The 12,829-nt window shown below is 37.7% G+C and overlaps 1 protein-coding gene across 6 annotated transcripts in view; it reads left to right on the top strand.

Annotated features, from left to right (window-relative positions):
* The window catches only part of LOC134212722 (atrial natriuretic peptide receptor 1), a 96,393-nt gene that overhangs the window by 31,565 nt on the left and 51,999 nt on the right, over window positions 1-12,829 (top strand). For all 6 annotated transcript variants that reach the window (XM_062690813.1, XM_062690812.1, XM_062690815.1 and 3 more), the window contains exon 4: window positions 5,245-5,410. In XM_062690813.1, coding sequence (XP_062546797.1) covers window positions 5,245-5,410 — 166 coding nt within the window. The remainder of the gene's footprint in view (window positions 1-5,244; window positions 5,411-12,829) is intronic.

The raw sequence follows: 12,829 nt of genomic DNA on the forward strand, positions 1-12,829 counted from the left end.
GCAACGGCATGGCCGCTATACCGAAACAAAAAATTACGTCCAAATGGAGCCCCACTTTAAGACCTTTCAGCAGAATCCACATAGATTTTTTTTCTTTGGTCATCGCACGTATCTACTAATTATTGACAGTTATTCTAAATGGTTAGAAATAGAGAAAATGAGTAAAGGTACGGATTGTGGTAGAGTCCTGAAGGTATTGGTAGAGTTTTTTGCAAGGTATGGCTTAACAGATGTTTTGGTGTCGGACAATGGTCCCCCTTTCAGTTCGATTTCGTTTGTCCAGTTTTTAGAAAGGCAGGGGATAGTGGTGATGAAAAGCCCACCGTATAACCCTTCGAGCAACGGGCAAGCTGAAAGGCTGGTAAGGACAGTCAAAGATGTATTAAAGAAATTTCTACTAGATGAAGAATTTTTAAATATAGATTTGGAGAATCAGATTAATTTGTTCCTGTTCGATTATAGAAATAATTGCTTGACGGAGGATGGACGATTTCCATCACAGAACATTTTCTCATTTGAACCCAAACAACTTATAGATTTAGTAAACCCAAAAAAACATTATAAACAGCAAATATCTCAAACACATGATGATGGTTCGAGCCTTAACACGAATGCTAATTTGGCAGTAGACCCTTTTAACAACCTGATAGAAGGGGAAGAAGTATGGTTCAAAAACCATAACCCCCATATTTCAGCCAAATGGATCAAAGCACATTTTTTAAAAAGACTTTCTATAAATACATTCCAGATCATGATTGGAAGCGTGTCAACTACGGCGCATCGTCATCAACTTAAATTAGCAAAGAATTCTGAACCCGTCCCAGGACCAACGGTGACGACAACAATCAGAGCGACACGAAACGAAGCGATACAGTTAGATGATCATGCCAGCCAAGACAGGAGAAGTCCTGAGGTCCCACTGCGGTTGCCGCGCAAGCGAAAGTTTGAAGTTATCGAAGCACCAACACCAGAACCTAGAAGATCGAAAAGAGTGAGAAAAGAGAAGGTTGAGAGGGATTTTGTTTATAATTGAAATTTTTACCATGAATAATTTTTAGAACAAATGTTCTTTCGAATTTAAGTTTTTTTTACAAATAATTTCTAGAGTAGAAATTCTGAATCCTCGAAAATTAAATTTTTCTTCAGATTGGATAAGTTCTTAAGGAGGAAGAGCTGTTATGTACCTCTGTCCAATGACAGAGACAGCGAATGAAAGGTTCGATCTGAGCAATAATAGCGTAATACATGTAACGCGTTCGAAACATTAAAAGCAAAATAAACGAGTTGACACAGTCAGTCTACTCTCGACAATCATCCAACTAAGTTCAGTTATTCTATCCGCTACAAAGAAAACAGATTTTAACAATGGTTAGGGTATAGGCAATTTTGTTTATATTAGCTTTCAGAACGCTCAGCTCCTCTATGGTAACCCTCTTTTCAGAATGACTTCAAATTTTCTCATCAATGAACAATGGCTTAATTGAAAATAGCTACTCACTCCTACAAACTAGCCACATAATTATCCTGCTAGACGATTAACTTCCTAAGCAAGCGATTTGCCCCGAGTCCGACCATTGACGCTTGAAGAGATTTCCAAATGACGGGGAAAAGTGTTTGCGGTGCTGAGATTTATCTGAGAGCGGTCGGTTAGTGACGCGCTACTGACTGACGATGATGTCATATGGTGCGGGGCGATGAAAGCGGTTTTCCCTATAGTGCCGCTATAGACTGCAAGCGTGCTTCGACCCTTGGAAAGGCACCACAAATCGTACACATACCCACATGGTCCTATGACAACACATTACGATGAGAAGGATATGACACTTTCCGCTTTCCGCAGAAGCTCTCTTCGTCGTGTCGGCAGGCTGGGAACATTGACTGAGTGGCATATGATGGAGTGATTTGTTTGAGCATCTTATAAATATGTTTGCATGCGTTATGGAAGCAGACAATGGATCAAGACGACATGTCACGTTTATGTTGCAAAGCTTGATGGGCGACTACATGGTTTGCATCTTCTCGTAAGGAAATAGAGGAAATATTCAGCGTGATTTCCTGTTTAAGTGATTGTGTGTAAGTCAATGCAAGATATTCAATTATAGTTTGAATTTTAAAATGAGCGATGTTTCTACTTTTCGTTTCGATGAGACGAAGAAGAGTCTTTTTTCGTTGTTTTTGGTAAACAAACATTTTCCATTCTTTCATTTAAACGAATCCTACCTACATGCCTACGTGGCAAAATTCTGCTTTCGGTTTAAGGCTCAAGGCTCCATAAGTCATAACTCTGTTTTGAAAATTAATGACGTTATTGCTTGTTAGTATTGGTGATGCAACTAGTACGAAAAAGTGCCGAAAATTTGAGGTGGGTGGAAATGGGGTGGTAAAAGCTTGTCAGCTGCTACATAATGTTGCCAGATGCAACAAAATGTTTACTTTTGAGCATTTATGAAATATTTTTTATATGGAAACTTATTTTAAAATTCTTCATACACCACTGGGTTTTCAACATACAAGTGTTGGGGAAAGCAGAGTGTATCTAATTAAGAGTGGCGACGTGTGCCGCATTTGACAGGTCTCCTGCTCGTTTGGAACATGATTTTGTATGGGAATGACAGATGAATTTTGTTCCAATTCTGACAGTGTCGCCACTCTTAATTACATACACAGTACAGTAAAACACTTTGATTCTCCGAATATTTACATTTTATCCGGTAAAATTTCGTGCACCGAGCACACTGAGACAGTTTCCCAAATTAATGTATGACGAAATTAAGTATTTTTTTATTCTTCATCCGCAGACTGTTTGTTTGCTGCTGCGTGCGTGCTGCATGCGTGAGTCTCTTGCCATCCATCCACACTTTCTTGTGCGCAGTGCAAATAGAACAGAATCGAGTTGAATTAGGCTGTGGGAAACAGCCTTGAAAGAGTGCTAGCCACAGATACTGATTTATTGGTTCTAATCTGTAAAATGAGTAAGGAATAATGAAATGTATATTTGCCACCAAAACCGATTATACGTTGAAAAATTATTCTACGAAAACATTGATTGTGGGGGGAGAAAATAGTAAAAGTATGCGCTGTCGTCTGCTTGGCTGCCGTAGTTTTGTTTTTTTTTACTGCATGGTAGGATGAATGGTACGGTTAAATTAAATGTCAACCATTCTCCACCCTGCCAACAGAAGCTTGCATAATCTTTTCTTTTTTTCTGGTTGATTTGATTAATTCGACAAACCGCAATAATTATTTGATTAAATAAATCTGGCAACGATGAAATGATGATTCTTTTCTTGTATATGCATAAAGTTGTTTGCGTGTCGACTAGCATATTCGATGTATTGTTTTGATATTTCTAAGTTGCTTCGCCGAGATTTTGAGCGCACTATTTCACCTAATGCGGTAGTAAATTTGGGTGTTCCGAATTTTACAACATTCACAATACGGCCGTCAAATTTGTCTCTCACTTCAAATTTTTTAAAGCAGTTTTCGTTGGTTTTTCGACATGAAGTGTAGAAATTGGTGTTCAACATCAAAGACAAAAGTGAAAGTTAGGTAGTGAATTATGTTTAGTTGTGATAAAATCAAGAAAACGGCGGGAAAAGAACAAGTGAAAAACTGAGTGCATGTTCAAAATAAGTGTATGGGTGTGTTTCGATCGTTCGGAGTTGGTGTGTGTACAATTAGTATACGAAAATTTGTTATAGAAAAAAGCAGTTTTAAGCGCTTTTCAGTCAAATAATTAATAATTAATTTGCTAGGTGAGTGAAAAATTCATATAAATATACCATGAATATACGTTGACAGAGGTAAGTTGGTGAATAGCGGTGAAATATTAAATTTTGGCTAAAATTGCATTAGTATTAGTGCGAATGAGAACAAAATCATCTTCATCATCAAATTGATTACGGTTTATAGAGCCTTAAGGCTCCCTAGACCTAAGCGATTCCATCGCCGCGACGGCAACAATAAGACGCCGCGGCTCTACCGTTGGGTCGCAGCAGGCAATATTCAATTTACGCTTCCATACCAACGGCGAAAGAATCGCAGTCACTAAGCGATAGAATCGCGTCGCGTGTGTTTGGGGGAACTTTTACCATTTTTATTCTCCACTCATATTTGACAATAATTTGCGGTGAACAACTACAAAAAAATCTATCCTTGTAAGTTGGCAGCGCTTGCCTTTGGATTGATGAAGCACTACTCATTGTAGAGCAAATTTTATAGAATTTGAAAATCTTTCCACCCAGTACACTCCTCAATTGGAAGTCACAAAATTATACACCATAAATTGAAATACATATGATCATAAAATCACTATCCCAATCGCATTCAGTACTTCCAGACATGTTCCCCAGACACTTGTTGAATATGTATTTGAATTATTATTATTCAACGTTTTGCTGGGGTCAACTCGATGGCTTCCATGTTACACGTATTATAAGAACGATATAGATGACAAACAGAGAAAATTTCATGTTATCGTTTGGTGTACGACTCCGACGACTGAGTAGCTACCAATTTGCAAAAAATACATATCTGTCTCTGTTGGAGTGAACTCCTCCTTCTCTTGTTGAACATTCGGATTCGACCATTTCTCGTTTGGTTGGCTGACACGATGATAACAGCAGCGTTGGCACGTTTGAATGTTTTGGATCCTTCCGAATGGAGGCACCTGGGCTCCTGGCTTCATCGTACTGCCATTAAAGCAGTGCACGTTTCATCTGTGCTGCCAACGAAACTGGGTATGAACGACATTTTCACGTAATGTAGCTCTTGAGAACTTGATTATGATGACAGGCCAGAAGTAAAAGCAGCAACGTATATAGTTATGGTGAGAGATTCAGAATTACTTTTGTATTCGACTTTTTCTGTACTATAATAAGTAAGATTGAACACTTTAATATCATCGTTTACCATTATAATGGGCTCTGAAGAGCAAAACACTATGACGACAATTAATCATTAATTACGAACTGCACACTTCCTAGCTTTCAATTTTAGAATGGTATGGACATATCTTTGAAAGATTTGTACTCTTCCACATTTAACTCATAATAGATTATTTTTAGGAAAACCTGACAAAATGTCAACCATGCAGTTAAACCAAACTATCCTCAAAATATGAGATTTGAATGCCAATTAGGTGGTTTTCTATTTCTATTTCTGTTGATTTTCGTTATAAATGATCCCTTTTCCAAACTCAAATTTTATCTCCACTCACTCAACACTTTGTGTGCTCTTTCACAGCTATGCCTCTTGCTCGGGAGCGAAATCGCCGGGCCTGGCGGCAGATATGCACTTCAAGAATAACGTGGTGGCCTTCATCGGACCTGCATGTGCCTTTGCGCTGGAACCGGTGGCCCGACTAGCCGACTACTGGAATACACCCATCATCACCGGCATGGGCGACCAGGTAAGGCTGTGTTTATTGTTTTATCCCATCCTTCCCGGGCATCCTGCTGCAGATCGCCGTTTTGTTGACCACACTTGATTACATTTACCCACGGCAAATGTGGCGTTCAGCAGTACCTATGGGGTGAAGGTCGAAAAAAGTTACCCTTCAAAGCATATCGTCTGCATAGGCGTTTCGAGGCAAGTTTGTAAAGTTATATATTTACTGCCGTTATACGCATATTTTCGCGATGATTGCTGGGATTACCATGTTTGTACATGTGACAGTTATGCGTATAACTGAAGTACATTGATAGGGACAATTATCGGAAATTTTTATCCAACATCAGACTACAATTGAAACGTTTGTTTGTTTGACAAATGCATTTGTGACATTTTGGCCAAAATGAGTTTTTTTTAATATTCGGAATCCTCGTTCTGAAATACGTATTCTGACAAGAACACATAAACCTATTAATGACTAGTCCGATCCGCTTGGCTTCCCTCTTCAGTCTGATGTAGGCTTTCTCCATCTTCTCAAAATTAAGTGCCATAATATTTATGTCGTCGGCGAAGCCAAATAGCTGGACGGACTTATTGAAAATTGTACCACTCATGTTAATCCCTGCTCTTCGTATTACCCCTTCCAAAGCGATGTTGAATAGCAGACACGAAAGACCATCACATTGCCGTAACCCTCTGCGCGTTTCGAACGGACTCGAGAATGCCCCTGAAACTCGAACTACGCACATCACCCGATCCATCGTCGCTTTGATCAACCGTGTCAGTTTATCCGGAAATCCGTGTTCATGCATTAGCTGCCATAGCTGGTCTCGATCGATCGGCTTTGAAGTCGATGAATAGATGATGTGTGGGCACGTTGTATTCGCGGCATTTCTGCAGTACTTGACGAATGACGAACAACTGGTCCGTGGTGGAGCGTTCGCCCATAAAACCCGCCTGGTACTTCGCCACGAACTCCCTTGCAATTGGTGCTAGTCGACGGCATAAAATTTGGGAGAGTACCTTGTAGGCGGCATTCAGCAATGTGATTGCGCGGTAGTTGCTACAATCCAGCTTATCGCCCTTTTTGTAGATGGGACACACGACACCTTCCATCCACTCCTGCGGCAAAACTTTCTCCTCCCAAATCTTGGTAATGACCCAGTGCAGCGCTCTAGCCAGTGCATCACTATCGTGTTTAAATAGCTCTCCTGGTAGTTGGTCAACCCCAGGGGCTTTGTTGTTTTTTAGCCGGCCAATCTCTTCCTCGATATCCTGGAGCTCCGGAGCCGGTAGAATTATGTCCTGCGCGCGTTCTCCCGGTCCATCACCATACCGCCATCTTCGTCTGCCACATCGCCATTCAGGTGTTCTTCGTAGTGCTGCCGCCACCTTTGGATCACCTCAAGCTCGTTCGTAAGAAGGTTCCCGTTTATGTCCTTACACTTCGTCATTCATATATCATATGAATGTGAATCAGATGCAGTTTGATTACGTTGTTAATAAGTATTATATAGTTGATTACCAAATGTGTATTTTACATTTTGAAAAATTATCTCCCGCATGAAGATGATGGCACAATGGCTATAACTATGCAATATTCTTCTGTTGACAGTGCAAATAATCTATTTATTCTACAATAGGTCAACAGGATTTGTCTTGTGTTTTGTTATTTTAAAACTTCGCCTCAGATTTCCAGATAAATAAAGTGCTTAGCACATAAATTGGCTATTTTGTTCTGTTACAAATTGAAAACACTGCACATCGCCTGATTAAAACCGTTTTTTTCTGAAGTACTGATTTATGTAATAATTTGTGTTTTAAAAAGAGAAATACTTATTGATACGAAAAGTAAATAAAGATTTGCTTATTCTTGCCACCTAAAACATTTGGTACAAAAGTAGGCTAATGTAAAACAAGACAACAGCCCGATAAACATTAAATCGGCTGTTGTCTTGTTTTCATATCTGCTAACATTATAATCTCTTTCTTGTTGCAAAAATAAAGTCCGACATGCAACCAATCTTCATCCATGATCTGAAAGTACTAATACTCAGAAATAATATGAACAGTATATCTACATTCCTCAAATTAGTTTCGTTCGACAGTAGAAAACAGAGTAGGTCCCACTTGCCCGTTTGAAGGGATAATTGGGTTCTGAAGGTAAATTTATTTCTTGCACTACCAATATTTTTGTAATTGAATAAATGGCTTCCAACACCTCTACACTTCAACAATAGAAGCATATAATGATGTATCAATGATTAATGTTCTGAAATAACCTGTTTTCTTAGTATGCGTTAACAATTTTGCTGAACTAGCGTTTTTTAGGTCCCACTTGCCCCGGGGTACCTTATATTGTTTACTGTGCAGTTGGAATTTTTTACAGGTCGTGATTGGTCTACAGATTATGACCAATAATCAGACATTTTTGACTTTGTCTGAACAAGATTATTTTTCAAGAACATGGAAGTAAGCCCATTACGAATAAGGCAACGTTTTCAAATCTTATCAGTTTTGTGATCTCTGTAACTGGGAGACTGTTACCTTTTCTTCTTTTTATTGGCATTACATCTGGGACATTGCTGCTTCGCAGCTTAGTGTTCATTCAGCACTTCCATAGTTATTAACTGCGAGGTTTTTAAACCAAGTAACCATTTTTGGTTTCGTAGATCACGAGGCTAACATGATGATATACTTCTATGTCGAGAACATTTCCAACCCAAAATGTCCTAGGCCGCACCGGGAATCGAACCCATCCACCTTCAGCATGGCCTTGCTTTGTAGCCGCGCATCTTACCGCACGGCTAAGGAAAGGTGACTGCTACATTCATGTTCATTGCCTACTTTTGGGCAATTCGGTGTTGAGCATTTCTTGAATCTTATAGGATAAAATGTTATTACACTATTTGAAAGATAAGGGTTACTAAAAACATTTTTTTTACAAATCTTATTCTATATATATGAAATAAAGTTGGCATTTGAACGGCCGCACATCACTCAATAATCTTTTTACGAGGAAAAATGTTAGGATGGAATTGAAATGCTTTGAAAATCAAAACTCAATCTTTTCGATGAAATAGTTTTTCGTACAATTTGCATGGAATTTTAAAATGTTGACCATCTATATATGTAAAACAAAGTTGGCATTTGTACGACCGCACATCACTCAAGAATAGAAAGCCCAATTTTGCTGATTAATATTCGTTTTCTTCTTCGTTTCACGAGGAAAAATGTTATGATGAAATTGTAGTGCTTTGAAGATCAAAACTCAATCTGTTCTATGAAACGGTTTTCACTATTTGCCTGGAATTTTAAAATTTTGACCATCTATATATAAAACATAGTTGAAAAAAAATGAAAGATGATTCTGAAGAACCGATTTGTTTGCTAGATAAATTGCAAACGTGTATTATAAAACTGATCCAATTTGAGCGAGAAAAAGTTCGCTGGGTCAGCTAGTAAGTCAGTTTCGTTATGCTCTTCTTGTCGGTAGGCCAATTAATCTCAAGTACAGAATTATTTTGAGAACCTAGAACATCTGCCTCGGACAAATTTAAAGAATACATCATGCGCATGGATGTTAGGGGAAATTATGAAGTTGTGATTTTTTTTTAAAGCAGGTTATTTTGCTCACATTGAGTTATGTATTTATGCTAATCATTTTTTTCTATGTTTTGCATTCGAGCATTCTTACTTATGCCATTTTAGCAAAAATGTAAGCATCTCAAGAAACATAACGAACTAGCCAGCTAGATGAAACTAGATAAGATGGCTAAGACAATCGTAAAAAAATATTAGAATCGCCAAAAGACGCCAATTTGTAGTGCTCAAAATGTAGTAGTTTTTTATACTTTATTAACGTGATTTTTTATCTTAAAAGTAAGTTCATCACTGAAATGGATTGTACCCCGTTTGGAATAAAGTCATTTGGCATAATGCCGTTTGGCATAATGTCGTTTGGCATAAAGTCATTTGGCATAATGGCCGTTTGGCATAACGGCCGTTTGGCATAATGGTCGTTTGGCATAAGGTCATTTGGCATAATTGTTATTTGAGCTGGATAAGTAAGATTTGTTGAGCCATTCAGTTACGTGGTTTCCTTCGTGTGCGAAATACATGATAATTGGGAACGGAATTGTACGGCGTGACAGGTTAAGAATAAAGAAGCTTCCTGTCAAAACGGGACCATTTGACGCACCTACCAGCAAGATAGATCAGTATTAAATTAAATTGACATTGGTGGCTTGTTTTGTCTTTCATGTAAAGGCAAGCAAGAAACTTGTCCATTTCTCCCTTTTATGAGCAAACGGTTTCTAAGAAAGGATCATATTTCCCATTGCATTGAACCAAGCGTACCAAATTCTTGAATTGAAAGAAGGAGTCATACTCTCTTTGGCTTCTGCTGGGCAAATGCCTCCTTTAAAAGAAGGGATAATTATTTCCTTTTCCTTAAGCCGAGCAAATACTTGAATGAAGGAAGAAAGCATATCGTCCCTTGCCGTCTGCCGGGAAAATTCACCTTTTGAAAGAAGGAAAATATCTTCCCGTGTCTTAAACCAAGCTGAATTGAAAGAAGGAACCATTTCGACTCTATGACATTACCCATATATCCATTACACATAATGTCATTACCCCAAAGGCCACTACCACGAACGCCATTTCTCGAATGAATGTCATCACCCATCACCCCGACTGGGACACTACCCCGAATGAGCCAGTTTATTTGAGTGAAAAAAAAAATTAATTAATAGAAATTTATTTATAATTCACGTGAATGATTATTACTTGTTTTACGAATTATTCAATAGCAGGGTGACTACAGTTGAGTAAATTACACATTTTTTACGAGAATTTTTATCGTGGATCCTTACTTATTTTTCGATCCTTTTACATTAAACTGTTACAATACAACTGTTTGAAAACAGTATAGAACTATTAGTTCTTGGTTCAAAAACTCCCATTACATATCATACCTTTGAAGATTATTTAAGCTTTGGTGAGAATTTCGAGAAAATTTTAGCCCACGTCGACTGGGCTTGAGACGGCTCGCGAACATGTATTTAAACAGAATAAAGGGGTAGAAAAAGTTGCTTCTGAAATTTGCCGGGAATAAACCTTACTGTGACAAGAAGGGCATGACGACAAGTCCCTAGAATGAGAAAATCTCTTCTGTTCTTCGAATATGTTTGTTCCTCTCATGGCATGGTAGGAATAATTTCGTTATACCTTGCAAACGCAATCATTTAAGGGAGGTGTTATCTCTGTTCGCCTTATATCGGGCAAATGCATTCATCAAAATAAGGCAATATCATCGGCAAATGTGTTCATCTAAAGAAGGCATTATCAACTCTGTTCGCCTTAAACCGGGCAGAAGAATGCGTTATCAACTCTGTTTGCTTTATATCGGGCGTATTTGCGTTCAATAAAAGAACACATTATGAACACTGTTCGCCTTAAACCGGGCCAACGCATTTTTTCAAAGAAATTGTTATCTTCTATGTTCGCCTTATACCGGGCAAATGCGTTCATCTACAGAAGGCATTATCACCTGTGTTTGCCTTAAACCATTATCCTCTGTTTGCCTTATATTGGACAAATGCATTCATCTAAAGAATGCATTATCTCCTATGTTTGCCTTATACTGGGCAAATGCGTTCATTTTAAGAAGGCATTACCTCCTGTGTTTGCCATAAACCGTTATCGTTCATTTAAAGAAGGTATTATTTCCACTGTACACCTGTGTTAATGGATAGAAAGTGTTATCTCCTCACTTACACCATTTCGTAGAATTGAATGGCGTAGAATGATAATTTAAGTCAAAAATGTTTATTAAACATAAGCTTTATTGCGTTTATCTAAGTAACTCCAAGTAGTATATACTTTTATTCTAAACAAATTCTTTTTAAAGATTATCATTTTACGATTCATCGGAATCTCGTCTTCTCTTGTCTCTAATGGAGTAAATTCTTGAATTGAAAGAAGGAACCTTATTATCTTTAGCCTTCTCTGGACCTTCTGCAAACCGAGCAAATGTCTGATTTGGAAGAAGGAAGCATATCGTATTTCGCCATCTGCCAGGCAAATGTATCCTTTGAAAAAATGGAACCATATCTTCTCTGATATAACTGTCGGGAAGATGCATCCTTTGAAAGAAGGGATCATATTTCTCTTTGCCTTAAACCGAGTAAATGCCTTAATTGAACAAATGAATAAAATCTCCTTTTGCCTTCGTCAAGAAAATGCATCCTTTGAAAGAAGGAGCTACCCGAGTAGACGAAAATAGCTCAATAATATAAAATGTTGATAAGATAGCAAAATGAGATATGGACATGATTGATATAAGAGATAACAGATCAGACGATAATATCAAAATTTTATACTAAAATATCATGGGAAGATCAAGTTATGCTATTTGTAATAAGTGATCAATATCATGTGCCATTAGTTTGTTCTTATCCATAGCATATATTGATATTTAAATGATATTTTTGTGCAGAGTTTTGATATTGTTGTCCTTTTTATCTCTTATATCAATCAAGTCCATATCATGTTTTGTTATTCTGTTCATGGCTTCTACCCGGGTATATCTTCCCTTTCCTAGAACTGAATATTGCATACATTGAGAATAGGAACCATATATATTCTCCCTTGTGTTATGCCTAAAAAATGAAAAAAAAAGAAGCATATACTTTTTGAACTTATGAACAACAAAGTATGCTTTTAAAGAGATGAATATATGTCATGTAGAAATAATTTCATTTGCTTTTTATTGCACTTACAATTTTGCTATTTTACTTTCCGTATATTGTAGTTTGTTTTAGCCAACGACGATGTTGCTGCTGACCCAGAGGTAAACAGATTTTAAGTGGAATAGGCAGATAATAAATAGTCTAATTAAAGTTCCTTCAAGAAATGATTTGATAGAATCTTTCGAAAAAATCAATTTAGAACATCTCTTTTATAATGTTAAAGTGACAATCATTATAAATAATTGAACATATTATGCATAAGTTTCGAAATTGATGATTACACAATTATTATGCCAAATGACCATTATGCCAAACGGCCATTATGCCAAACGGCCGTTATGCCAATCGACATTATGCCAAACGACCTTTATGCCAAACGGCTTCATGCCAAACGGCGTTATGCCAAACGACTTTATGCCAAATGACCTACCACCACTGAAATGTAGTAGCTGATGCACCAAATCACATACACCTGTGTTCAGAATAATAGCAGCGAAGGCCGTTTTAGCATTGTTCCCCAATGACAATGGTTGAACTAAAATTTTGACAGATAACTACAAATGCAGTTTACTTATATTAAGTATCACATTTTTCTAAAACTACTAAAATTTCAGCTCAATCGGTCATCAATCTAAAACGCAATTGTAAGTACCATGCGTCTCCATCAAGGTGGACCACACTTCTGT

The sequence above is a fragment of the Armigeres subalbatus genome, chromosome 2 (assembly GCF_024139115.2).
Source record: "Armigeres subalbatus isolate Guangzhou_Male chromosome 2, GZ_Asu_2, whole genome shotgun sequence".
In the NCBI taxonomy this organism is placed as follows: domain Eukaryota; kingdom Metazoa; phylum Arthropoda; class Insecta; order Diptera; family Culicidae; genus Armigeres; species Armigeres subalbatus.